A 27,336-nucleotide genomic window follows, 5' to 3' on the forward strand; every position below is an offset into this window, starting at 1 on the left:
CCGCTAAACATAAGGTTGGGGTAGAACTGTTAATATCAGATCAAGTAGACTTTAAGACAGTATTGCTAGAGATAAAGGGTAATAATGATAAAGGGTTGATTTAGGAAGACAAACATGTATGTGCCTAATAACGGTGCTTCAAAATGGAGAAAGCAGGGCACCGGGGTGGCTCAGTCACTTAAGCCTCGGACTCTTGATTTGAGCTCAGGTCATGATCTTGAGGTTTGTGGGTTCAAGCCTCATGACAGCAGGGGTTCTGCTTGGGATCCTTGCTCTCTCTCTCTCTCTCTCTGCCTCTTCCCTGCTCACGTGTTCACTCTCTCAAAGTAAGTAAACTTAAAAAAAAGAATGGGCGAAGCAAATATTGACATTTAAAGGAAGAAAAGACAAATCACAAGCACAGTTGAAGATTTTAACACCTCTCAGCAACTGACAGAATTCAACAAAAATTCAATAAAGACCTAGAAAATATGAGTAACACTTAACCACTTTGATCTAATTGACTTTGATGGAACACTTTACCAACAGCTACAGAATATACATTCTTTTCAAGTGCATGTAGCACTTTTACTAAAATAGGCATATGCCTGGCCATACAACTCTTAGAGCATTTAAAAGGATTGAAAGCATACAGTGTGTTCCCTGACCACAACAAAGTTAAATGAAAACCAGTAACAAGATAAATGTAGCATAAGCACCTGACGATTGGTTTATTTTTTGTTATAACACCAGTACCTGACTTAAGCTTTTCATTGCTGAAGCATCCACTTGAAAGATAGCTGTTTCATTTTTTTTAAGTTTTATTTATTTTGAGAGGGGGTGGGTGAGAGAGAGAGAGAGAGAGAGAGCGCACGCATGCACGCGTGGGCACATGCAGAACGGGGTGGAGGTGGGGGCAGAGAGAGAGAATCCCAACCAGGTTCTGTGCCATCAGCACGAGCTGGAGCCTGCTGTGGGGCTCGACCCATGAACCATGAGACCATGACCTGAGCCAAAAATCAGTTGTCAGACGTACAACTGACGGTGCCACCCAGGCACCCCCAACATAGCTATTTCAAATGAACACAGTGCCAGCACAAGTGAGTAAAGAACCAAGCTGCTCCCGTCCCCATCCCGCAAAAGTTTCCTTTATTTTAGAGAAATCTGTTTAACCTCGGTAACTATTTGGCTTCTTGTTTTTCCCTTTGCACACTTTAATTCCTGTCCTGTGTTTTAAATTCACCAATTAAGTCTGAACTCACAAAACCCTAGGCCCCCACCCTTAACCCCAGTAGAAGCCGAACCCCGGTCTGCTTACTCATGCCTCTCTCCCAACTTCACTGTATGGCCCCAGGCATGCCTTGTACCCTCCAGAACCCAGAAGTAATAAATCTTGGGATTTTCCCCCGGTTTCCTGTTATAGATTTTAAGAACCCCAAGGACTGGTTCAGCCACAACACGGTTTCCAAAAGGGGAGAGGTCTGTGGGGGGCTCACTGGGCCAGCTGAGTGCCCCCAGGTATTTCCGGCTGATAGCGGCACTATCCACAGGCTGAGACCAAAACAGTTGGCATAGTGGGCAGGACTGCACAATTGTCCTTGCACTTAATGGAGAGCAATGCCCTTTAGCTGCACCTGGTTTACCGACTGACTAACCCAAGCGGTAACCATCTGGGAAAGGAACGCTAATTGCTAGAGGCCATGCTGCCTGTGCTGCTGGTGACTGCCGCTCTCACTGCTGCCTGCAGCATCCATCCCAGAATGTCACCGCTGCCGTAGTCATTCAGCATCTTCCCAGACCAGCGGGGTCAAGGCCATATTGTCTAACAAGATCGGACCAGTAGATGAAAAGGCCTTGATTATTAATGTACAGTGAGGGTCCTCCGTGCCCAGAGGCCTGGGGATTGGACCCCAGGACCGTTGTGACACCCAAGTGGAGTGTGGTCCATGTTTTGGACCAAAGACATGAGGAAAGGACGTTCTCGTAAAGAGGACAGGAGCCCTCTGCCTGTGACCACCTGGCCGTGGCTTGTGCCTGGACTATGCGTCCTAGTAGCCTTGCCATCGAAACCAGTGGCACCACGAAAGGGAAATGCAGTAGAGGACCATGGTCTGTGTGTCACTGCTTTACTCGCTGCTGTCGTTCTGTGTCCACTGACCCAATGGGATATCATGGGTCCAATCCCTGGTGCGATGTTGCTTAAAGAAAAAAAAACAGACAAATACAACTATCCCAAACATCTGCAGCCAGCATCTCCTAAAATCCCTGAGAGGGTCTATCAGCTCCTTGGTAAATGCAAAACCTCGGCATTTCCTGGGCTCCTGGGCGTTGCTCAGTGCTACGGCACACTCACTGCCCAGGCTCTGGTACTAACACTCTCAGGTCTGGGGACTTTTCCCAAAGACGTGTGAGCATTGCACTCATGGAGGCAGACCCCAATCCCAGAGTTCCTGGGAAGGGAAGTGGCTGCGCAGGAACATCATCACACGTTTTTCTGGTTACAACACAAGATTAAGGAATCAGGAGAAAAATCACAAAATAGAAACAGATTGGAAACTATACCTTAACTGAAATTCAAGCCTTTAAGATTTTGTGCATCAAAAAAGAGAAGGGACTGATTGGCTATCACAGGTTTGGGGGCTGGGCTCTGCATTATCGCTCTCGGCAGCTAAAAGGCACTAACTGGCCGGTATCTCCTGAGACCACACACTCCATAACATGCTCAAATACATTCCGGGCTTTATGCTCCTTTCCTCCCAGATGCTACAGATTATGAGGCCCCACCCTCTGCGTTCACCTGCTGGGGGGCAGAATCGAGAAACATACCTCACAAGGCCCCCCTGCTGCCAAAGGAAAATCTGCCAGGGTTGAGACCTGGAGCGGTGAGGAAGAGGGAGAAGGGAAGGCGAAGGCCTCGAGAGCCTCCGATTCCTACCAGGGCCTTCCCTCTCCTCACTTGGCCATTTATTGCACGGGGCTGTGCCCACCTTCCATCACTCTACCACAGTGAGGACAGGTAAGGCCCACAGTGATTGGGAAACATTAATGAAGCCCATCTCCCGGTGTACAGAGTCGGCATGCTCCACGGGTGGGAAGGTTTTGGACCTGATCACACCGCGTGTGTGGGAAAGGCAGTGGGAATCACCAACAAGTGATTCTCAGACACCAGGTGGGCGCCCTAAAATTCAGCTTAATTCTGATGCTATCCACTTAGACATCCCATCAGATTCCACAGGTTAAGGGTTCAGTCCTAAACCCCTTTTGGGGTTTTATGAAGCTTCATTCTATTGGCACAGTTGATTAACGAATTGACAATTGGTGACTCAACTCAATCTCCAGCCTCTCTCCCCTCCCCAAAGGTCAGTGGGTGGGACTGAAGGTTCCAACCCGCTAGTCCCCTGGTTGGCTCCAATGGCAACCAGCCCCCATCCTTAGGTAGTTCCAAAAGTCATCTCATTAACGTAACAAAAGACACCTTTGTATTATCCCTCTTATCACTTAGGAAATTCCAAGGTTTTAGCAGCTCTGTGCCAGAAATGGGGACAAAGACCAAATATACATCTATTATAAATCACAACATCACAGACCACCACCACCCCATTCTCAAACATGGGTCCCTTATAGCAAAACAATCTTAAAAGTTACTGGCATCTTACTAGGATGCCATTCAGCCATTGATAACTATCCAGTCAATCATCTCCTGTAAAAAGGTCTCCTATGGTGATGCCACTCAGATTTGCAAGCCATCGTTCAATCTTGCCAGGTTCCCAAAGCAGTTGTCTCAACAACACATGTCTCAACAACACATGGCTTCACCCTTTCATGCATCTGGTACAGTCCAGCTAAGAGACCGTATCACCTCTTGCTCTGAGCCTCTTTCGAGATGTTCGTGTAACATGGGATTTCCCTCATTACATAACCCATTTATTCAATCCTTTACCCGTAGCTACTATTTTTTCTTCTTTCCATTTGAACCCAAACTTTTCCCCCTTTGGAAGAGATGTTCTATTTGGCCACTGTGCTGGCCTAGATTACAGATTTCCAAACAGGATGTTGTCCGTTCATCTTGAAACTGCCACCCATAAACCAAACAGCTCTTTGTTTTCCAGACAAGAGCCATTCCTAGGACACCATCCACATGACAGTTGGTTCCGGTGGCTCCTCAGGTGGCTCCAAAGGCGGTCCTAGAGGAAAGGAGGCTCCCTGTGTTCCCTGGCAGCATACCCCTATATGAACCATTTCCACGTTATTCTGGAACTCTTCTGGGCACAGCCTTCCTTATTAGAGTGTCTCTGTGACATCACCCAAGACATTACGAGTATCTCAGGTTTCATGATTATTTTATGTCCTTCCATCATCAAGGCGGTCTCATTAGTGCCCAGTAGCAGGTGTGTCCCTCAAATGGTGTGGACTGGCCAGCAAGATGTGGTATCTGGGAATTTTCTGGTCCAAAATCCCAACAGCTGGGAGGCTGTCGTGAGCACTCTGTAAAAGCACCAACACAAGCTGTGTCTTTGCACAATGTCCGATTCATTCAATCGTGATTCATTCACAAATGATTCATTTATGATTCATTCAATCATAAAGCAAGGTTAATGTAATTGTAAAGCAGTTTCAAGATTCCAAATTCAATGACGTCTCGCTACGCATCTCACTTGGCTTCATGTGTGCCACAAAAGCCAAGTACAATAATACAAAGTCACACAACAAAGATATGACAAGGGGTAAGAAGTTAACGTGAAGTCTGTTTGTGACCTTGTAGAATGGTCTGGTCTGGGTCAGCTCTCAACCCTTACTGCGTGTTCTGTTCACTGCAGAGCAGCTCTCTTACGTTCAGAGATCATTCGGGCAGAGTCTTTGTGGCAGCTGCCTTGCTAATCCACTCAGACATGAAGTGGTCAGCGTCTAGCGAGTCTGACAGCTGGCTGCAGTTTTCCCTTTTTCAAGGAGTTTCGTCAGTCTTGGGCCTTTTCAAGTCTTTCCTGGTTCTAGTGATCATCAGCTCCTGGCTCTTTTAGGTTCTTGTAGCCTTACGGATCATCAGTCCTTAGTCCTGCCTGTCTGTGCTGGTTCTGATGACACCTGGTCTTAGCTACAATATCCTAGGGCTGCTCACATCACTGCTTGACATGAGTGACTCCATCTTGCTCTCTACAGAGGTGCACACGAGATTTTGCCACAAGCCCCAGTCTGTGTGAGTACAGGTGGCAGACATCCCACAGTCACCAGTGAGTGGGGGGTCACAAGGCTCCAAAGGCACTGAGAGCTGCCCTACCACGTTTTGTAATTCATACATGGCCTCCTTTTGTTCAGGTCCCCACTCAAAAATACAGCTTTGGGTGGTCGTAGAAATGGGAGTCAGCAAAACTCTCAGATGTGGCACATGCATTCTCCAAAATCCAAATACACCAACCAAACACTACCTTCTTGTTTGGTCTTAGGGACAGGTAGTGACAATTAATTTCTAGTCATTTGTGTGATATCCCAGGTGGTTCCTGTCCAGGTTATTTCTGAGAATTTCACCGCTTGAGTAGGGCCCTTAGACCTTTGCTGGATTTCTTATCCGGGCCTAATGGTCACGTGCATCACTAGCACATTCAAATCAGTTCCAGCCTGGTCCTCGTCTCTCCAATCTTTCATGTCATTAATGTAGCATATTATTACACTTGAGACGCGCATCAAGTTCAAATCCCTTCTGACCACATTATCACAGTAGCCGGTGAGTTCAGAATAAACCATGGCAGCACCATAAACATACACTGGGGTCCTTCCCATGTGAAAGCAGACTGCAGTGGGCTCCTTTCCGAGATGAAGAGAAGAAAGCATTTCCAAGATCAACCACGGAGGACCAGACTCCTTCAGCCCGTTTATTTCCCATATGGCTGGAGCCACATAGGAGCTGCTGAGGCTACGAGCAGCACAACTTTATCCACCCCTCCGTGGTTTACTGTCTGTCCCCATGAGCCATCGTGGCTTCCACAGGCCACGCGTCTACGGTGCTGAGAATTCGTTGCTACCAGCAGTCCAGCGTGTCATTAACCAAAGTGGTAGTCTCGTCCTGTCTACCTGGTATTCTATACTGTGTTCAGTTAACCACCTGTGTGGGCCTCAGGCAGTTCTAGTGCTTTCTGTTGGGTATCTCCAGTTAACGCTGGCCTGCAGGTGGGCTCACAGGCCTCTGCCTTACAGTATAAGCCAGGAGAAGCAGTCCCTAAGGTAAACATAATATCCAACCCAATACATTCAGGTAAACAGGATGCCAACAGCTTGGCATATAGTTGAAAAAAAACAATCCAACTTTCCTGAGCACCTGGGTGGCTCAGCGGGTTGAGCATCCAGCTCTTGATTTTGGCTCAGGTCATGATCTCATGGTTTCTGAGTTTGAGCCCCGCATCCGGCTGTGCTGATGGTGCCAAGCCTGCGTGGGATTCTCTCTTTCCCTCTCTCTCTCTCTCTCTGCCACTACCCTATGTGCACCTTCTCTTGCTCTCTCTCTCTCTAAAATAAACATTTTTTAAAAATCCAAGTTTTCACCCAAACTTTCACCTCAATTCCATCTAATGCTGCATCTCTGTAGCCTCCCCATCTAAACTCAGCCGTCATTAAGACCTCACCAACAGGTTTTGGAATCACAGTGCATGGGCTCCTGCATTAAGGAGTCCCAGAGGGGCACCTGGATAGCTGTTGTTGGAGTGTTCGACTCTTGATCTTGGCTCAGGACATGATCTTGTGGTTCATGGGATCAAGCTCCTCTTGAGGCTCTGCCCTGACAGCTCAGAACCTGCTTGGAATTCTCTCTCCCTCTCTCTCTGCCCCTCCCTCGCTTGTGCTCTCTCTTCCTCAAAATAAATAAACTTAAAAAAAAAAAAAAAAGAAAAAAAGGAGTCCCAGCAAAGGCTCTTGTCCCCACCCTACCCCAAAAAGTTCAACAAAGCTTCTTGAACTGCTGTTCAGTTTTTTTAATTTTTTAAGTTTATTTATTTTGAGAGAGAGAGCAAGCAAGCAAGGAAGGGGCAGAGAGAGAGGGAGAAAGAGAATCCCAAGCAGGCTCTGGGCCTCCAGCAGAGCCGGACGTGCGGCTTGAAGCGAACTCATGAACTGTGAGATCATGATCTGAGCCAAAAATCAAAGAGTTGGACACTCAACCGACTGAGCCATGCAGGCCTTCCTGTTGTTCAGTTTTGTAATAGCAAAGTTACATGCGCAAAAGCAGCCCCCTTAATCGCAGCATTTACTCTAATCTGGGTAACGGGCACATTCAGTGGCTGAACATCCTGGTTATCGTAAAGCCAGTCCCACAGGCCTTGCATACAAAGCACATGAGCAGCTTCCTCTGGGGTGTCCATGGGGTATTTATGAGGGGAGTGAGCAGTCCCCCTTCTCAGGATAAACACACTTTACAAGGGGTCTCATCCAGTCCACCAAGCTGCTGTTCCCTCAACAATCACCTCTTGTGCATCTGGATCGGGTGTGGCATCTCAGTTCAGCCCAATTCTGACACTCTCTGCCTGGAGATGGCATCAGATTCCTATTGCAGGAGACCGAGAAGACATGACCACCTACTGACCCACAAGCTAGACCCCTACAGGCAGAAGTTCCTTACCCTCCCCTGCCCTTGGATGCCTATTCCCCGTTACTCTACTAGGAGCCACTTGAAGGGTGCAGCCTTGAGGGGTTAATGGATTTTGAGGCCGTCTAGACAGGATACATGACTGAACCCCACTCAAGCCTCTATATAGAATTTTAAGATTCTGGTGGGCGGGTGTGGAGATCTCTTTGCCCAAGACAAGCCTTCATTTAAGTTCCCTTGCTTGTGAAGCCTGCCACCTACGAGTCTGCAGGGGTCAGCCTCATTTTTCAGTCTCTCCTTCCCTCTGTGTATGGAGGCCAGTTTCAGATTTCACCCAGAGAATTCCTGACGTTGGAAACCAGCAGGTCCATAGTTGAAGGGTTTGGTCCCAAAGACTGCATATTCACCCCACCCCCATTTCGGATACCAGCCTCAAGCTCAGGATCTTATCTGTGTTTCTGACCGAATGGCCATCAATCAGACCTCTTCCTTGTGTTCAGTGGATTTGCTAGAGAAGCTCACGGAATTCAAGGAACCCATTTACTCACCAGGGTACCATTTTATTATAAAAAGGTGTGACTAAGGAAGAGCCAGAAGGAAGAAATGCAGAGGGCAAGGGGCGCAAAGAATCCATGCTCTCGGGGGGGCCCCGTTCTTCCTGAATCTTCACATGTTCACCAACTGGGAAGCTCTCCAAGCCTTGTTCTTCTGGGTTTTTATGGAGGCTTCGTTCCATAGGCATGATTGATTAAATCATTGCCCGCTGGTGATTGAACTCCAGCTCCAGCTCCAGCTCCTCTCCCCTCCCCAGAGGTCAGGGGGTGTGACAGAAAGTTCCAACCATCTAATCACCTGGTTGGCTCCACTGGTAGCCCAGCCCCATCTTTAAAAATCCTTCATGGCACAAAAACAGACACAAAGAACAATGGAACAGAATAGAGAACCCAGAAATGGACCCACAGGCGTATGGCCAATGAATCTTTGACAAAACAGGAAAGAATATCCAATGGAATAAAGAGAGTCTCTTCAGCAAGTGGTGATGGGAAAACTGGAGAGGGACATCTAGAAGAATGAACGTGGACGACTTTCTTACACCATACACAAAAATAAACTCAAAATGGATGAAAGACCTCAATGTGAGCCATCAAAATCCTTGAGGAGAAAGCAGGCGAAAACCTCTTTGATCTTGCCCGCAGCAACTTCTTACTCAACACGTCCCAGAGTAAAAGGAAACAAAAGCAAAAATGAACTAGTGGGACCTCATCAAGATAAAAAGCTTCTGCACAGCAAAGGGAACAATAAGCAAAACTAAAAGGCAACTGATGGAATGGGTGAAGATATTTGCAAATATCAGATAAAGGGTTAAGTATCCAAAATCTATAAAGAACTTATCAAACTCAACACCCAAAAAACAAATAATCCAGTGAAGAAATGTGCAAAAGACATGAATAGACACTTCTACAAGGAAGACATCCAGATGGCCAACCAACACATGAAAAAATGCTCAACGTGACTCATTATCAGGGAAATACACATCAAAACCACCACGAGATACCACCTCACACCTGTCAGAATGGCTAACGTTAACAACTCGGGCAACCACAGATGTTGGCGAGGATGCAGACAAAGAGGATCTCTTTTGCACTGCTGGTGCAAATGCAAGCTGGTGCAGCCACTCTGGAAAACGCTATGGAGGTTCCTCAAAAAATTAAAAATAGAACTACCCTACGACCCAGCCATTGCACTAGTAGGTATTTATCCAAGGGATACAGGTATGCTGTTCCGAAGGGACACATGCACACCAATGTTTACAGCAGCACTGTCGACAACAGCCAAAGTACGCAAAGAGCCCAAATGTCCATCTCTGGATGAATGGATAAAGATGTGGTATATATATAATGGAGTAATACTCAGGAATCAAAAAGAATGAAATCTTGCCATTTGCAAGTACATGGATGGAACTAGAGGATATTATGCTAAGCGAAATTAGTCAGAGAAAGACAAATATCATATGACTTCATTCATATGAGGACTTTAAGACACAGAACAGATGAACATAAGGGAAGGGAAGCAAAAATAATATAAAAACAGGGAGGGGACAAAACAGAAGAGACTCATAAATATGGAGAACAGAGGGTTGCTGGAGGAGTTGTGGGAGGGGGGATGGGCTATATGGGTAAGGGGCACTAAGGAATCTCCTCCTGAAATCATTGTGGCACTATATATTAACTAATTTGGATATAAATTTTAAAAATAAAATTAAAAAAATAATAAATTAAAAAAATAAAAATAATAAAAGTGGAAAAAAATAAAGTAAAAATAAAATAAAAATACTTCAATGAGTTCCACAAGTCACCTTATTAACCTACCAGAAGACACCCCTAGAGCTCTCACCACTTAGGACATTCCAAAGGTTTCAAGGGCTGTGCCAGCAACAGGGACAAAGACCAGCTACGCATTAATTATAAGTCACAGTATCACAACGGGTTTATCACTCACATGACCACAGGGACCCAAATGACCCCTTTTTCATTTCCAACCCTGAAGAGGCTCGCCTGACCCATAGTCAGGATTTTATTTTTGGAGGGTCTCCCCTTCATTACAGGGTATTACTACTACGTTTTACTGGGACTGCCAAAATCACCCACGAAGCACTAGAAGGCACTAACGTGGTTACTAGACATGCAGGAGATCCCCCCAACCCGCGCCCAGACGCCCAGATACTTCAACTCAAGCCCCTCCACTCCTGCTACACTGGAAGGGTCTCCCCTCTGACAAATTTCCTTCAACAGAAAAGGTTTCCGGATCCTTCCCCAGTAATCCCTGGTCTAACTTTGCCCATTATGATAACACAAAGGTAAACCTTTCTTGGGAGTTTTGGAAACTCGGGGTTCCTGGCGGCTCGCTCTCTGGACAGCTGTTCTCTCAGCACCAGGTCCTAAAACTAGCATTCTCTCGGCTAAGGTCCCCATCTGCTGCCCACCCTCTTACACACAGCTCCCCTGTGACCTTGAGCCTGTCCCCACCACGCCCCTGCCCCTTTGCCTAACCTCCAGGACTGCCAGTCACTTAAGCACCTACCCTAGGATTTCCTAGGAAATAGGCAGCTCCCCAGGGCTTGTCCCACCTCCCAGAGATCATCGCCCCTATACCACTCTAGTGCTCCACAGAGACAATAAAAATGCACGGTTCGTTTTGGCCCTATTAGGCACCAGGGTCCAAGTCGATGCCATTCCAGGAAATCCCTCTAAATTCCCCCAAAGGGAAGTCCTACCTACGAGGCATTGCCAGGAAAACAATCAAAGGTGCACAAACCCAATCAGATGTAACTATTAGGACCATTGGCCTCAAACAGCCCCTGTCTCCTCCTTTCCAGACATGGATAAATTGACACCTTCATGGCACACGGACCAAGCCCAAGCTCTTGACCTTCTTTGTGGGACTCACCAAATAGATGCCATGGACTCTTCCTCACCAGGCGAGGACAGAAAACATTCCCGAATACGGAATTACACAAGCAAGGAAAGCCAAGGCCCTGTCCTTAAAGATGTGATGACAGGAGGGCTGCCTGGCTGGCTCAGTTGGTAAAGCATGCAACTCTTGGTTCAGGGTGGTGAGTTCAATGAATTTGCTAGAGCAAATTGGGTATGGAGCTTAATTAAAAAAAAAAAAAAAAAAAAGATAAAAGAGTCATGAAGCCCACAATCTCCCCTTTTAACAGCCCCGTTTGGCCAGTACTTAAGCCAGTCACTAATGCTGGCACCTGACCATCGACTCAGGTTCCCCTGATTAAGGCTCTGAGTCCTAAGGACATAGAAAGGACCCAAGGAGCATCACTGACATAGCTAATATGTTCTGTCTGTTCCCATCGCCAAGGAATCCCAGGCCCAATCTGGTTTCACTTTGGAAGGAACTACTTTTATGCAGTTCCCAATGGGATATTTAAACACTCTTCCAATTATGTGTGACCTCTGCCACCAGGATGTAAATACCTTATCGTAAGAGGTACGGTTTGGGCCATTCCAATGAGGACAGTCTGCTGAGGGGTCCCTCCGGGGAAGCGGTACGGCCAGATCTGCACAGCTTCACGGGCCACTTATGCCACACAGGATCCAAGGCCCCGCGTCATCTGCCACATTTCTGGCATCATCTGGTCCCCTGGGGGCTGGTAAATTCCCCCGGCCATCACACATGAATTACTCACCATCAAACCACCCACTAGACTCAAACAGGCACAAAATCTATTGAGACGTTTCATGTTGTAGAAGAAACATCCTTCATCCCTCACGCCCTCCGTACACAACCACACGCGTGTCTGCCACCCTCCGCCAGAGCCAGACCCCACAGTGCCCTTGGGAAGCCACCAGCACGCAGGCCAGCATGCCTCCCCTGTAGTCCCCCCCGCTTCGTGTTGGGACTCAAGTCCTGGGCCACGCCTGACCATGCCTCCTGGAGTCTCTGGAGCAAACGCGGCCTACCTGGCTTCACGCGGGGTTTTGGCCTAAGCGCCTTCCCCCAGGGGCAGCCCAATAAATGCCCCTCGAGCGCCTGCTCCTGGAGTCCTACCGAGCTCTTTTAGAAACCAAGACCCTACCCAGCCCCCACCCAGAAGGACTCCGCAAACAAGCGCCTGGACTGCCCGAGGTAGAGACGTGCCTAGAGAACATGGCAGGGCCCCTGATGCCTCCTGGGGGAAACGGGACCTCAGGAGAGGACTAAGGCCACCATCAAAGGCTGTTCCCTTGCCCCTGCCGGAGAGCCTTGAGGAAGTGCTGGCAACACCCTGCTTCCTCCTCCTCCTCCGGGTACCTGGGGACCCAAAGGCCTGCATGGACAGGGAGTGCATTCTTCACCGATGGCACCCCACCCTCGCACTCGAGCAGCTGGCTGGGAGCCACGGCACCCCGGCCTCAGGTGCCTTGCTGGCCGAGGAGGGGGCTCTGACCCAGCCCCCTGGCGGAACCTGTGGCTGTGGCCTTGCCCTTGAGGAGCCGGCAAGATGGGGCCTTCCGCAGGCCCACACCTTCACAGACTCCTGGGCTTTTGCTAGCATATAGCAGGTCACCGAGGCTGGGAGGCAAAGGGACCGACCTCTTTTTAGGCAATGGCCCCCACAAGAAATGTCTAAATGACACTTGCCCCCCAATTTCTGTACATCAAATGTTGCTACAAGCTACTGGCCAAATTTGTGTGTCAGAGACCTTGCTGATGGCCCCAGATGTTAAGAAATTCCACAACATTACCTAAATCTTTGAAGAGACTCCTGGGGATCCTGAGCTCACCGACCTATTTTCATGGCTGGACTCTAGGTCTGGGACAGTGGCCACGGACTAGATTGGCTTGAGCTTCTGACGGCAAGGCATCCACGTGAGAGACGGCTATCTCCAAAACACACACCGCCAGTCTGTAGACACGGACCCCACCCGCCCCTCACCCCTCCCATCTCTGGTTTCCTTTGTTTTAGAGAGTTCTGGTTGACTTGGATAATGGACACTTCGACCTCTTTTTCCCTTCCTGGGCTTTCATTCGCACAGTTATTTTATTTATTTTTAATTTATTCTAATTTTTTTTTATTTTAGAGAGGGTAAGCAAGGAGACGAGTAGAGGGAGAGGGAGAATCTTTTTTTATTTAATTTTTTTTTTTCCTTTTTCTTGAGACAGCCTGGGGGAAGGGCAGAGAGGGAGGGAGGGAGGGAGAGAATCCCCAGCAGGCTCTGTACTCTCAGGGCAGAGCTCGTCGTGGCACCTTGAACTCATCAACTGTGAGATCATGACCTGAGCAGAAACCAAGAGTCCAATGCTTAACTGACTGGGCCACCCAGGCACCCCAAGATCGAGAATCTTAAGCAGGCTCCACCTGGCACAGAGCCCAACCTGGTGCTGGATCCCAGAACCCTGGGATCACAACCTGAGCCCAAGTCAAGAGTCACTCAACCAACCGAGCCACCCAGGCGCACCCCCTGCAGTTATGCTTTCAACCCACCAATAAAGAGTGAACCTTGAAACGCCAGGCCCTTGTATCACTTCTCACTGGAGGGACCTGCCTGCTGCTGGGTTGAGCTCCCCGGGTGGAGAAGCCCGGCCCACAGAGGAACGACTCCTGCCATGTGAGCCCACAGTCTAGTTGGAGACAGTGACGCGACAGTCCAGCGGAGTACAAGTGCCCTAACAGCAGGGCATCCTAGGTGCCCAGGGGGAGGGAGGACTGAGAAGGGGCGGGGAGTGGGTACATCTAAGTCTGGCTGAGGCTACAAATCTGAGGTGCCCAGAGTGCCAGATTGCGGGAGCAACTTGGCCTGCTGGTCATCGTCCTCGATTTGGTAACATTTATTTCTTTTTGAGAGAGAGAGACAGAGACAGAGCACAAGCAGGGCAGGGCCAGAGAGAGAGACACACACACACAGAATCCAAAGCAGGCTCCAGGCTCTGAGCGGTCAGCAGAGAGCCTGACACGGGGCTCGAACTCCCAAACCGTGAGATCATGACCTGAGCCGAAGTCAGATGCTTAACTGAATGAGCCACCCACGGGCCCCTCATCACCCTTGATTTCTTTTCATTGTACAGACCGAGCAATGCTCCTGGTAACGGTCCCTCTGTTCTGTCCCAGGGCTGCCAGCCTGAAGAAACTGTCTCCCTATCTTGGCAGGGCAGGACCCTGGAGGCCACTCGTTAGAGTAACCGCATCCACCTGGCCCAGGCCCTCGGGGTCCCAACACGCGGCCATCGGCAGCTCGGTTCTGTAGTAGTGCCTCCTACCCCCGTCCTGGCCTGGCGCGGGGAGCCCAAGTGAACTTCTGAGCCCTGCTGGGGCCGCTCTCCAGCACATTCTCTACTGCTTCGGGAGGTGGGCATGTCTCCCGAGGCTTCCCGTGGACCAGTCATCCCCTGGGAGTTCTGCCCTATGCAGCACACTCCCTCTATCTATTACGTCTACTTCTGCCCCTCACAACCCTCCCCCGCCACAACTCTGGCATTTCCTCCTCATTGACGGTGGCCCAGGGTTGCCTTCCGTGCTCCCGGGAGCCATTCTGGCAGCATGTGGGCACCGTTCACTGGGGGCCTGGCCAGGGGCTTGCACCTTTGACCTGGAACAATGCTCCCAAATCGACAAAATCTCTCCCCGTGCTGGTGTGAGGTTCCGGTCCTCTTGACCCAGCACTCCTGGCGTCCAGGCGCCATCTTGCTCACACGGGCCCGAAGGGCCCTTGGGGCACAGCGTCCTTCATCTCTTAGCAGGCCTGGCGCAGCATCGCCGCCAGAAGGGGAGGTGGGGCCGATGCTGGGGGTGCCTGCTGTCCTGCAGGACCCTGACCTCGTGGCCGAGCTACGTTCGCCTAGGTCAGCCTTGGAAGCCTCTGCTCCATGACGCAGTCCCGGACCCAGTCCTCAGCTTTCTCTGCTGAGGCTGAGAACACAGGCAGGGAGCACCTCTTCCCGTGCTCCCAACAGGGCAACGCTGGCTCTCCCGCGGAGCTTTGAATTGCCCGTGAATCAGTCTCAGCCTTTTCGTTTCTCTTTCCCCAAACCTTAACTGTGCTTAGCAACAGCCACGACATTTCACTGCCCTGATGGTTTCTCCCTCCCTCCATGTTTATCAAACTCCTGATACATGGAACCCACTGGTGAACTCTCGTCCACCAGAACACTGCCCCGTTCATCGGTGGTGGGCACTTTAACAGCTTGTTACCTTGTGCCAGGGACACAGGCCAGGAGTCCCCGCTGCCAGCCAGCAGCCCTAGGTCCAGCTCCAGAACCCCATCCTGGCATCTACTTCCTGGGGCCCACCCTAGATGGAGACCAGCGGGAGAAAAGTTTATCAGAGGGACCTCCCTACCTGGTTCAGGAGGACCGGCCGCAGAGTCAGGCGGAGAGCGAAAGGGCGCTCCCCTCCTTACCCCCATTTTAGGTGAAGAGATTGGGCGTTTACAAACCCCCTGACCAATCAGGGCTGTGGCTGCCCAGAAAGGAGGCGTGGCCTTCTCAATCGTTCTCTTCAGCTGAGGAAATTCCCAGAGAGGACTGACAGCTGAGGTTGCCAGCGGCTGGGCTGTAAACCGCCCCAGGATCCACTAGGCTGTGGGTACAGACGCCGGCTGATGGGTGACCCGTGAGTAGTGACTCACGGTGAGTAGTGACATGGGTGACTGTGACATCCTGCAGTTCTGAAGGGCGAACGTTCTCGTCGGATCCATTCAGATGTTTCAGGTAGGTAGGAAGAAGCAAGTTCACCGGTGGACAGAGAGAAAGTGGGAAGCATGCGTTGTGTCAAACACGGTTCAGCTCAGAACAAGAAGAGGGGGCAGCTGTCCTACAGAGGGTCTCTTAGCAAAGTGGGACAGACACCCAGATAAACAGTGGAACTTCTTGATTAACTGTACTTAACTAATTGCAAAAATTCGTATTTGGAACAACTTGGATATAAATCAAACCCGTTCAGCTGTAATTTTTATGAAACTGAAAGGCAGACCAAGGATCCCCGATGAAAATTTAGCATCTTACGTGACATGTGCTGGAAGTTGCAAGTTACACACTGGACTTCAAAGACTTAGTATGAGAAAAAGAATGTAAAATATACCATTAGGGGCACCTGGGTGGCTCAGTCGGTTGCATATCTGACTCCTGATTTAGGCTCAGGTCATGATCCCAGGGTTGTGAGATCAAGCCCCATGTTGGGCTCTGCACTAAGCATGGAGCCTGCTTAAGATTCTCTCTCTCTCTCTCTCTCTCTATCTATCTATCTATCTATCTCCCTTTGCCTCTCAATCCCCTGTAAAATAAAATGAAATTAAATGAAATATAAAATAAAATATAAAATAAAACATTGATTACATGTCAAAATGATACGTGGATATACTGGGTTAAATAAAATGCTTTAATAAAATTAAATCACCTATTTCTTCTAACTTTTTTAGTAAGGCTACCAGATAATGCAAAATCACTTATCGCTTACCTTCTATTTTTGCACAGCACAGAGTTAGAAGGAAGTCAGGGGAGGGCACAGCCATGCACTTCTCACATTGGCCACTAGGTGACAATCTTAACCCAGGACTGCGATTTTCAGACTCGAGGAGGCAGCCTCCCGCAAGATCAATCTTGAAGGAAATCTGGAGAGAAACATGGAGATAAGGAGACAAGTGGGAGAAAGACCTGGGAGGGGAAAGGACGCTCTGAACCACCGGTGGTGTGTGGCCAGCGCTGTGGCCAATGGCAGGAGGCTCAGCTGTGGGAGAATAAAGCAGAAGTGAATGGTTAGAATTCTGTCTGGGGCAATGGGTGCCCGCCCCCGGCCCACCTATGACAGCTGGTGCAGATGTCCTCGGGGATAAATGGGTCGTGCGGAAACTCTGCAGGTGAGGAGCCGAGGAGGACAGAAAGACCACCTCCGTGGCCCCACCACCCCTCCAACCCCCTCTGGGTTCTGCTTCTTCCTGGGGACTGAGCACCAAATGCAGCCCAGAACAGTCTCCCCGTGGGAAGGGCAGTGCTGAGCTGTAGCTGCATTCCTGAGGCTCATCCACGGCTTCTGGGTCCTGAGCTCAGGGGACTGGCACCCAGCAGGCACACTGGCCTCTCTCCGTGTGTGTCACAGGACCCAGGACTCTGTGCCCCGTGGGAATATGTGCTCTTAGTCCAAAATAAGGAGAATTCTGAGGACCTCAGCTCCTTCAAAAGAAATCCACAAATGGGAATTACAGGTTCCATTGGAAACAGATGGGGGGGGGCGGGGAATGGACTGAGACAAAATAGGTTAAAAACCATACCAAGCAAGATGAGATCATTTGCTAGCAGTATCACATAAGAACAAGAAACTTGAAAAAGAAGGACCAACTAGAAATACTAGGCATGAAAACCACAGTGACTGAAGTAAAGAACATAATAGAAGGATTAATAGTAAAATTAATGCAGTTGAGAAATTGATGGGTTAGAAGGTAGGTTAAGAAACTCTCTCGGAGGGGCACCTGGGTGGCTCAGTCAGTTGAGCAACCAACTCTTGATTTCAGCTCAGGACATGATCTCGGGGTTTGTGGGATTGAGACCTGTGTTGGGCTCACGCTGACAGCACAGAGCCTGCTTAGGATTCTCTCCCTCCCTCTGTCTCTCTCTCTCTCTCTCTCTCCCAAAAATAAATAAACATTAAAAAATTCATCAAACTATACACAACTTGTGCTTTTTCTTGTATTATGTCATTCTTTCATAAAAAGCTCACTAGAGCAGGAGAGAACACATTGCTACACAGCTCATGAGTTGAAGAAATCATAGTGGAAATAAAAAATACTTAGAACTGTATACTACATATCAAAATTTATGGGCTGCAATGACAGCAATGCTTGGAAGGAAGTTTAAATCCTGAAATATTTATAATAGAAAAGAGGAAATGCAGAAAATTAATGAGCCAAACAGCCATATTAGAAAATCACAACACAATGAAATTAGGAGGCTAGTGTTACTCTGAAACCAAAGCCAGATAAAACATTACAAAAAAAGAAAATTGTAGACCAGTATCTCTGATGAGTATAGAAGTGAAAGCCCTCCATAAAATACCAACAAACCAAATCCAAAGGCATACTAAAAAAATTATACACCATGGCCAAGTGGGATTTATCCCAAGCACACAAAGGTGGTTGAACCTAAGAGATGGAACAGTGGAATGCACCACGTTAACCGAATGAAGAAAAACCCATATGATGATCTCAAATGGTGCAGGAAAAAAACCCCAAAAACAAAAAGCCTTTGACAAAATTCAACATCCTTCCATGATAAAAAGCACAAAGAAAACGAAAAATACAAAAGAACTCACTCAATGATACAGGGCATTTATGAAAAACACACAGGTAACATTGTATCCAATGGTGAAGGTTTGAAAGCCTTCCCTCTAAGATCAGGAACAAGACAAAGAGGCCTGCTTTCACCACTGCTGACCCATATTATACCGGAAAGTATGGCCAGAACAATTTAGACAAGGAAAAAAAAAAGTCATGGAAATTGGAAAGGAAAAAGTACAACTATATCTATTTGCACATGACTTGATCCTACATACAGAAAATCCCAGGGGCACCTGACTGGTTCAGTCAGTAGAGCATGTGACTCTTGATCTCAGGGTTTTGAGTTCAAGCCCCACATTGGGTGTGGAGCCTATTTAAAATTTAGGGGCGCCTGGGTGGCGCAGTCGGTTAAGCGTCCGACTTCAGCCGGGTCACGATCTCGCGGTCCGTGAGTTCGAGCCCCGCGTCGGGCTCTGGGCTGATGGCTCGGAGCCTGGAGCCTGTTTCCGATTCTGTGTCTCCCTCTCTCTCTGCCCCTCCCCTGTTCATGCTCTGTCTCTCTCTGTCCCAAAAAAAAAAAAAAAAAAAAAAAAAAAAAACGTTGAAAAAGAAAAAAAAAAAAATAAAAAAAATAAAATTTAAAAAAAAAAAATTAGGGGCGCCTGGGTTGCTCAGTTGTTTAAGTGCTGGACTCTTGGTTTCAGCTCATATCAGGATCTCATAGTTGTGAGATCAAGCCCAGGGTCGGGCTCTGCACTGACAGCACAGAGCCTGCTTGGGTTTCTCCCTCTCCCTCTCTCTCTCTCTGCCCCTCCCCTGCTGATGCTCTGTCTCTCTCCCTCTCAAAATAAATAAATAAACATAAAAAAGGTTTTTTTCATTAGAAAATCCCAAAGAATGGACAAGCAAGTGATTAAAGCTAATAACTCCAGAGAAGTTTCAAGGTACAAGAGTAACATGCAAACATCAGCTGAGGTTGTATATACCTACACCTGTAATAGACATTCTGAAAAGGAAATTAAGAAAGCTATCTCATTAACAATAGCATCAAATTAATGAAATATTACACATTCAAAGCAATGTCCTAGCAAGACAGGATAAGGGCTTATAATTAACAAAATTTTTTCAATGTTTATTCATTTTTTGAGAGACAGCATGAGCGGGGGAGGGGCAGAGAGCGACGGAGACACAGAATCCGCAGCAGGCTCCAGGCTCTGAGCCATCAAGCACAGAGTCGAAGGCGGGGCTTGAGCCACAAACCGTGAGATCACGACCTGAGCCGAAGTCAGACGCTTAACCGACTGAGCCACCCAGGTGCCCCAAGGGCTTATGATTTTAAAAAAGGGTGAGGATGGGGAGAAATTGGAACCCTCACACATCACTGGTGGCAAAGCAAAATGCGGCGGCTGCTGTGGAAAACGGGCCAGCATAGCTGGTGTCCACGTGCGGACAGCCGCAGAAGAAAGCCCTCACCTGGAGGACAGGTGGGCAGAGAGCAGGAGGCCAGATTGTCTCCAGGTTGGATGGACCGTGGGAGGGTGGCCCCTGGGAGGAACCAGGGGTGTGAGATCGCTGAGGGACCGCCTGTGTTTCGGAGGGGCTGGCGCGGAGCCCCGTGAACACCCTCACACCTGCCATGCTGACCAATCCTCTAACCGCAGGAACCTTCCTCCTGCAGTGTCCCTCCAGAAACTTCTATGAGCAGATGTGACATTGTGTTCATTGTGCAAAAGAAAAGCTTTCAGGAATTCCATCCATTATGGCAGAGCGGGTGTGTAAGTGTGAATTTGGAGCTGAGAGGCAATAAATTGATAGTTTTGGACACACACTGCCCTGGCCGCGCACGATCTCAGCATTAATCCCACGAGCCTTTCCTAGAAACCTACCAGAGAATGAACTTCCCTCATCAAACCGGCTACAGAGGCACGGCCACGAAGACCAGCGGTGAGCCCCAAATTCACAATCACTCAAGGGCTGAAAGGTCCAACAACTATTTAAAACTGGGGACAGAAGGGACACCTGGGTGGCTTAGTCAGTTGAGCGTCTGACTTTGGCTGAGGTCATGATCTCACAGTTTGCGAGTTCAAGCCCCGCGTCGGGCTCTGGGCTGACAGCTCAGAGCCTGGAGCCTGCTTCTGATTCTGTGTCTCCCCCTCTCTCTGCCCCTCCCCTGCTTGTGCTCTGTCTCTCTCTCTCTCTCTCATAAAAATAAACATTAATTTTTTTTAATCAAGGACAGCAAAATACAATTTGTTTTCACTCATTATATTGGTGAAGACAGTATTGTTCTCCCGCAGCTCATGTGTGTGATATGAGATGAAGCAGACATAAATTTAGAATACTCTAGTTCCATCAGCCCCCGTGTCCTTGAGAGTGAAGCTTCTCATTCTCACATGCCGATGTATTCTATGTACAGTGAAGTAAAAACACCTTTGGTCTGTGATTTGAAATACCAGTAGGAACTCATGAGGTACTTCATCTTTCAAATTATTTACCTTCAAATATTTCCTTGCTCGGTCCACTGGAAAGGCCTAGAAACAATCCGATAACCATGAGCATCCCCCACACCCAGACTGTGGTCTTGAAATTCCTTTCCCAACTAAAAGAAACCAGGGATTTTTGGTCAGAGCGCTGATTCCGGGCCTGAGGTGTCTTGTCACATTGGACAGCAAGGAAGCTATGACACCCCTACTTGGACCATGTCACAACGCCTCTGAGCCAATGGGAGAAGCTCCCACTGGTTGAGGGGACACAACCTGAGCTTCAATAAGGACATAATTACGATGGATCAAAACCCTCATATACGTTTAAATCCACAGGAAATGACATAATTCTAATATGCGAAAACATAATGAACTTGGGGCGCCTGCGTGGCTTAGTCGGTTAAGGGTCCGACTCTTCATCTCAGCTAAGGACTTGATCTCAGGGTTGTGAGTTCAACCCCCACGCTGGGCTCTGTGCTGGGTGTGGAGCCTACTTTTAAAAAATTGGGTTGACTGGGTGGCTCAGCCCATTAAGTGATCAACTACGGATCAAGTCATGATCTCACAGTTTGTGGGTTCAAGCCCCTCATCAGGCTCTGTGCTGACAGCTCAGAGCCTGGAGCCTGCTTCAGATTCTGTGTCTTCCTCTCTCTCTCTCTCTCTGCCCCTCACCGCTTCCCCTCAAAAATAAACATAAAAAAAAAAAAACGCATAATGAACTGGGTTGCCTTTGGAGGATGATAGAGAACAAATTCATTATCCTAAAAATCAGTGAAAGAAAAAACGTGAAAAAATTTCGTGAAGGAAAAGGAGGTAAACTTTCCCCTCCATGTGCTAAACCAACAGCACCACTGGGTAACTGACAGATGGGGGTGTCTCTGTGGAAGTATTCTAGATAATATATGAGAAATGAGTGTTCAAATTAAGTTGCCTCCAGCGTGCAAGCCCTGGAAGAACCAACGGACCCAGGCGGTGAGTGTCAGAGTCAGCTCACCTCACCGAAAGAGAGCCAGCCAGCCCTGAGGGCTCCTGACCAAGGAAGCGGCCCCCACCTACAGCCTGGCCAAGGGGGTGACCCCGCGTCTGATCCGGCCTCTAGATTTAACTGCGGAACCCAGAAATACAGAGGACGAGGAGGGGGCCGCCAGGGCACAGGGGACAAGCGCTGGTGCCTGTTGGGTATTTCCCGACCTGCACAGGTTAATGTGTATCCAGCCTGTGCAGCAGACCCCAGGCAGGGAAGGGCAAAGGGCAGGGGGGCGCAGGGGGCGCAGGGGGCGCAGGGGGCTAGAGGCAGGGGAAGGTGCCTGGAGCACAGGGTGAGGGCTACGAACTGCATAGCCTGGCCAAGGACCGCACCCTTCCAGAGAGCTCCTTGGGTAAAGCTGGCTCCAGCAGATAGAAACTCAGTTCTACCTCGAGTGGAGTCCTGAGCAGGGAGGATGGAAAATAAAGCTAGATCTTTCTAAGAAAGCAGGATTAACTGGGAAAGACGCTGGTAACACCGGCCCTGGGTCACAGTGATACTGCAGCTCCGCGACTCCCAGGTCACACAGAGACACAGGGTAACTCAGTGCCTCCCGTCACATGCTTTTATTGGAAACACTCGGGGTTGGGACGGTGGGAGAAAGAGGCTCAGTTGGCGGCAAGGATTTCCTGAACCCAAGGAATGAGCTCGGTGACGCGGGCGTACACGGCCGGGACGGAGGTGGAGCAGGTGCCGCTGCCCCAGGACACGATGCCCACCAGGGTCCAGGCTCCGTCCTTCTGGCAGACCAGGGGGCCGCCAGAGTCGCCCTGCAGGAGGAGAAAGGACCTGTTTACAAGCCTGAAGCGGGGTGCCGGGGCCCCGGTGTGCGCCCTGACCTGCCCCCGCGCAGGTTCTGTGCAGACAAATGACAAGTGTGGGGGCAGAGACCGGGCAGGAGGCTCTCCGATCTGGGCCACGTGGCAGGCCCAGCTCTGTCGCCTACTCCTGGTGGGCCTGGGGCACGTGGCTGACACTCTCCCCCGGCTGGCTGGCGTGGGGGCCCCCAGCGCCACGGCCGCCCGGAGGGGTGGAGCCGACGCGGCAGAAAGGAGCAGCCCCCTGGCCCGAGCAGGGGCGGGGCGGGGGCGGGGCCGGCGGGGCGGGGCGGGGCCAGGCCTTACCATGCAGGACGAGACGCCGCTGGCCCCGGCGCAGATCATCACGTCCGTGATCTTGCTGCCCCAGAACTTCTTGCAGTCGGCGTTGGACAGGAGGGGCAGGGCCGCCTGCTGCAGCTTGTCGGGGGTCTTGTTGGCTGGAGGGACACAGGGGGCGGGGGCGGGCGGGGGAGCGGAGGTCAGGAGCCCTCACCCAGCCGGCCCACCCCGGGGTGGAGGAGACCCTGCCTGCCCCCTGCCTGCTCCCAGTCCTTCCCCATCACCATGACCTCGGAAACGGAGCTCCCCACCTTCCCTCAGACCTAACAGTCAGTCCCTGCGGGACCCCTTCCTCTCCCATTCCACACCAGGCAGTGGTGACATGGCTTCCAGCACAGCTGTTCACGCGAGCCCTGCCCTGGCAGCCCGTGTGGTGGGCGGGGGGCACTGCCTCCCCTCCGGGGAAGGGGGCTGACGTCCTTTTCACGGGGCCCCTGCTGGGGACCCACCGCTCTGGGTGGCAGATGGGGGAGCACCGTCCTCCTACTGCCCTTTCCTGGCCGCCTCCGTCCCGGTCAAGGACCAGAGGGTGAGCCGGGGCCTGGGCAGGAGCACCCGGGGCCCCGGAGGAAGATCGTCAGCGGAGGGAGCAGCCGGGGGAGGGGAGACCCAGCCGGACTCTCAGGGCCCCGAACCACACCGGGACATCTGACTCCCGGCCCAGACTTCACGGCGAGCTTGACACAAGCGCCCGCCTCAAGTCTGGAGAGGAGTCCAGGCTGGAAACCCGACCGTGGGGACCTCGTTGCAACGTAGTGAGAGTGCCACCTGCTGGTACTTGGGCGTTTCTTCAGCAACTTCGTCTTCAAGTGTGCAGTATTTAAGCTCATCTTTATTCATGTTCCGAAGGTTTTCATTAAGAGGGCTTTAGGGGCGCCTGGGTGGCTCAGTGGGTTAAGTGTCCGACTCTTGGTTTCGGCTCAGGTCATGAAATCTCCCAGTTTCATGGGTTCGAGCCCTGCATTGGTCTCTGTGCTGACAGCTCAGAGCCTGGAGCCTGCTTTGGATTCTGTGTCTCCCTCTCTCTCCTCCCCTCCCCAACTTGCACTGTCTCTCTCAAAATAAACTTTTGTTTAAAAGAGGGTTTTAAATAAATAAATAAATGGAAAGGTTTCAGAGTGTGTAGCAATTTAGACGAGAAAAAAAGGAAAAGCCATATGGGTCCCACCTGGAGACCCCCGCTGCTCAGCCCCAGCCCCAGATGCGTTTCCTGGGTGAAAAGGCCAGGTGGTGCTCACCATTGTGCTTGGTCTTCCCCCAGCCCGTGGTAGCGCACAGCAAACCAGGGGGAACTCATCCGTAGCCGCGGGCAGGCACACAGGGGACACGGTCTCGGAGAAGCGGGCAGGCGTGGCCAGCTTCAGCAGGGTGATGTCGTTACGGATGGTCAGCATGTTGAACTTGGGGTTCTTGAAAACCTGTGGGGCGGAGCCAAAACGACAAACTTAGGCCCTCGGATTAGTCAGCAATCGGCAGGGTCCAAGCCCTTTTCCTGGCGGCCCCCGTGGGGAAAACAGATCCACAGGAGCCCGGAATGAGAACTTGGAGGCGAGCCCAGCCACTCGGGCTCCTGTGTTCTCAAGCAGCCCAAGGGTCTTGACCTTCTTGCCGCTGTCCCCAGCCCCGCAGCTGGGCCTCCTGGGCCAGCTGGGCAGGGCTCGGGCCTACCTTGGCGATCTTCAGGACCTGGATGTTCTCCTCATTTGCGTGCTGGTCAAACTCCCCAGCCACGACCACGTGGGATGTCCTAGAGGAATCAATGGGGGTTAAGGACTGGGAGTGGGCCCTGCTCCCTCCTCACCCCCACATGTGGCCAGAAGCAGAGCCCTGAGCCCGCACAGGCCTCACCTGACACCACAGTGGGCAGCAGTGACCACCCAGTCCTCGCTGATGAGGGAGCCCCCGCAGAAGTGGAAGCCGGTTTTATCCTGGAGGGACATGGGGAGGGTCAGGCTTAGCTGGACACCAGAAGCTCCCAGCCTAGCCCCAGCTGGGCTAACACCCCAGTGTGTCCCCCACTCTTTCACAGAAAACCCCCTCACCTGCAGGGACACCTGCCAGGGCCAGGAGCCCGGGACAGCGTCCTCGCCATTGACGATCCTGGACAGGCCACTCAGCACAGGTTGGATGGCGGGGACCCCACATTCTGGGGGAGTAGGAGAAGAGGGAAGAAGGCTGAGGCCCAGAGTCCACAGAACTCCTGCTTCCTTCCACCAGGACCCCACACCACCCTCCAGGCGACTTCTGGCCGCAGTCCTCAACCTCTAGCAACAGGGATCCCCGCGTGAAGCCAGCCCCCAGGCACCCTGCCAGGGATGCAGAGGCCAGGGGCAGGTCCTGCCGGGGGACTTCCTGATGAAGGAGCAGAAAACAGGCTGAGAAATCAGACTGCCTGGCTGGACTCCCAGGCCCAGCCTTCATGCTGTGAGAGACCTCAGGGCGTCACTGAATCTCCAGGGCTCATTTTCCTCAGTAAACTGGGGAGCACCCGAGGCTAACCTCACAGGTCAAAGCTCACCTGTTAGATGGGAGCAGTGAAATCGGCCAACCCCAAGTACACGGGGAGTCCAGAACCCTGACGCTTTGCTGAAGCCGGTAAGAACCGGTACGTTCCACCCTTCTGTGCCTACGCTGACTTTTCTTTTCCAGAGGTTTCAGGAACTATTCATTGTGTCAAGTGTTAGTTTCTTAATTATTTAATAAAACAGGACTTTGCACCATACAAGAACACAGGGGGGAAAACACAAAACATGGGCTCGAACTGTCAGAGGATGAGAAAAGACAGGTGTACTTAATGTGTCTGTGACGCACTTGCTGTGCCGGGACCTGGGGACTTCTCAGCACCCGCACAAGGAAGGTCAGGCTGGTGCAGGCCCGACCACCAGGCAGCCCTCCCTCCCCCGCTCCCTGTGGCAACGCAGGCTTCTCTACAGGTCAGTGCCCGCCCTGCTGCCCCCGGGTGACTCCGTGCAGATCATTATTGCCAAAACATATGTCATCATACTAATCGCTTTCTTTGCAACAGCAAAAACATTAGAGCTAAACCAGGATGTATTTACACAGCTGAGTACTTTACCGTGATTACAGTGAATGGGTCTCCACACCAACGGGGATAAATCTAAAACATCAGGTGGGTGGGAAAAGGCGCTTTTTTTTTTAAGTAACCTCTAAGCCCAACGTGGGGCTTGAACCCTTGACCCTGAGATCAAGAGTCGGAGGCTCCACCAGCTTCACCAGTCAGGCGCCCCAGCCATGTTTTAAAATTGACATAGAGTATAATACTGTTTGTGAAAGCTTATACAACTATTGTACAGAGTTTATGGATTTATAAACATGTACTAAATTAGTAAAACCCACACAGCAAGTTCGGAATTGGGTTCAACTTCCTCTAGGGGAGGAGGGAGAAGGTAACTATAGCTGAATCTATTTTATGTTTTAAAAAGAAGTACCTGAGGCCAGTATGCAAAAAGGTAATATTTACAAAACCCTGATGGTAGGTACATGGCTGGAATGTCATTTTCTGTATTTTCTATTATTTCTTCTTCTTTTTTTTAATGGAAAATGAAGGGCTTTGAAAGTGCCTGGCACAATAAATAAAAATCCTAGGAGGAGGCACTGAGAGTCTCCTGCAACCATACCCTCACTCTGCCCACGGCACCCCTGCCCAAGCCACTTCTGGGCCAAAGAACTCGGCCAAAGAACTGGGCCAAAGAACTCTTTGGTACCCTCTTGTCTCAGAGTGTAAGGGCTCAGAGGGCCCCAAGAGGACCCCTGTGCTCTCCGCAGCCTCAGTTTGCCTGTCTGGGTAAGAGACCCAAGGGTGCAGAGAAGGGGTCTCTAAAGTCCCTCTTAGCCAGCCCCCAAGGCTCACTCTGGACAGAGCCTCTCGGGCTCCTTCGATGGGCCTGGCCGCGGGGCCGCTGGGAGCTCAGGGCCTCCCCGCAAGCCGACTCCAGGCCCAGCAGGCCCACCCCTGGGATCCCGACACTCACGACCGAAGGCAGCCCCCACAAGGGCGAAGCAGGAGAGAAGCCAGAGAAAGGCCATGTTGCTGCAGTTGGGAAGGAAGGTGTGGGCCGACTGCCCTGAGGGCCCTGTTTTTAAGTCCCGGGGGATACCACAAGCCCTGCCCAACCCCTGTGGCCCTGCCCAGCCAGAGAAGCCTGAGAGCCGCCCTCTCTGTTATCCACTGTTATTCAAGGACCTTGAGCGATAAGTGGGGGCCAAGCCCCTCTCACAGCCTGGCCTGGCTCTCGGCCCGAGATGCCCCAGCCCCTGGGAAAAGGGCAGCTGTCCTGATGCAACGTCCCCCCTAAGACCCGGCAGTGCCTGGCATCCTAAAGGCTCTGTCGGC

General features: G+C 50.7%; 1 protein-coding gene and 1 long non-coding RNA gene across 2 annotated transcripts in view; both read right to left on the minus strand.

Annotated features, from left to right (window-relative positions):
- LOC122208535 overlaps positions 1–15,659 on the minus strand; it is a 21,883-nt gene extending 6,224 nt beyond the window's left edge. The window contains exons 1-2 of the long non-coding RNA XR_006197268.1: positions 15,445–15,659; positions 15,237–15,335 (exon numbers count right to left, since the gene is read on the minus strand). This is a non-coding gene — a long non-coding RNA (uncharacterized LOC122208535). The remainder of the gene's footprint in view (positions 1–15,236; positions 15,336–15,444) is intronic.
- A 6,714-nt stretch (positions 15,660–22,373) lies between these two features.
- On the minus strand, positions 22,374–27,039 carry LOC122208166 (chymotrypsinogen B-like). Its single transcript, XM_042918936.1, is given in 8 exon segments — positions 22,374–22,592; positions 22,947–23,080; positions 24,221–24,268; positions 24,271–24,400; positions 24,651–24,729; positions 24,831–24,910; positions 25,025–25,128; positions 26,975–27,039. Coding segments are annotated over 8 exon segments (792 nt in total). The 5' UTR covers positions 27,030–27,039; the 3' UTR covers positions 22,374–22,430.
- Positions 27,040–27,336: the final 297 nt, after the last annotated feature.

Source organism: Panthera leo, chromosome E2 (assembly GCF_018350215.1).
Source record: "Panthera leo isolate Ple1 chromosome E2, P.leo_Ple1_pat1.1, whole genome shotgun sequence".
Taxonomy (NCBI): domain Eukaryota; kingdom Metazoa; phylum Chordata; class Mammalia; order Carnivora; family Felidae; genus Panthera; species Panthera leo.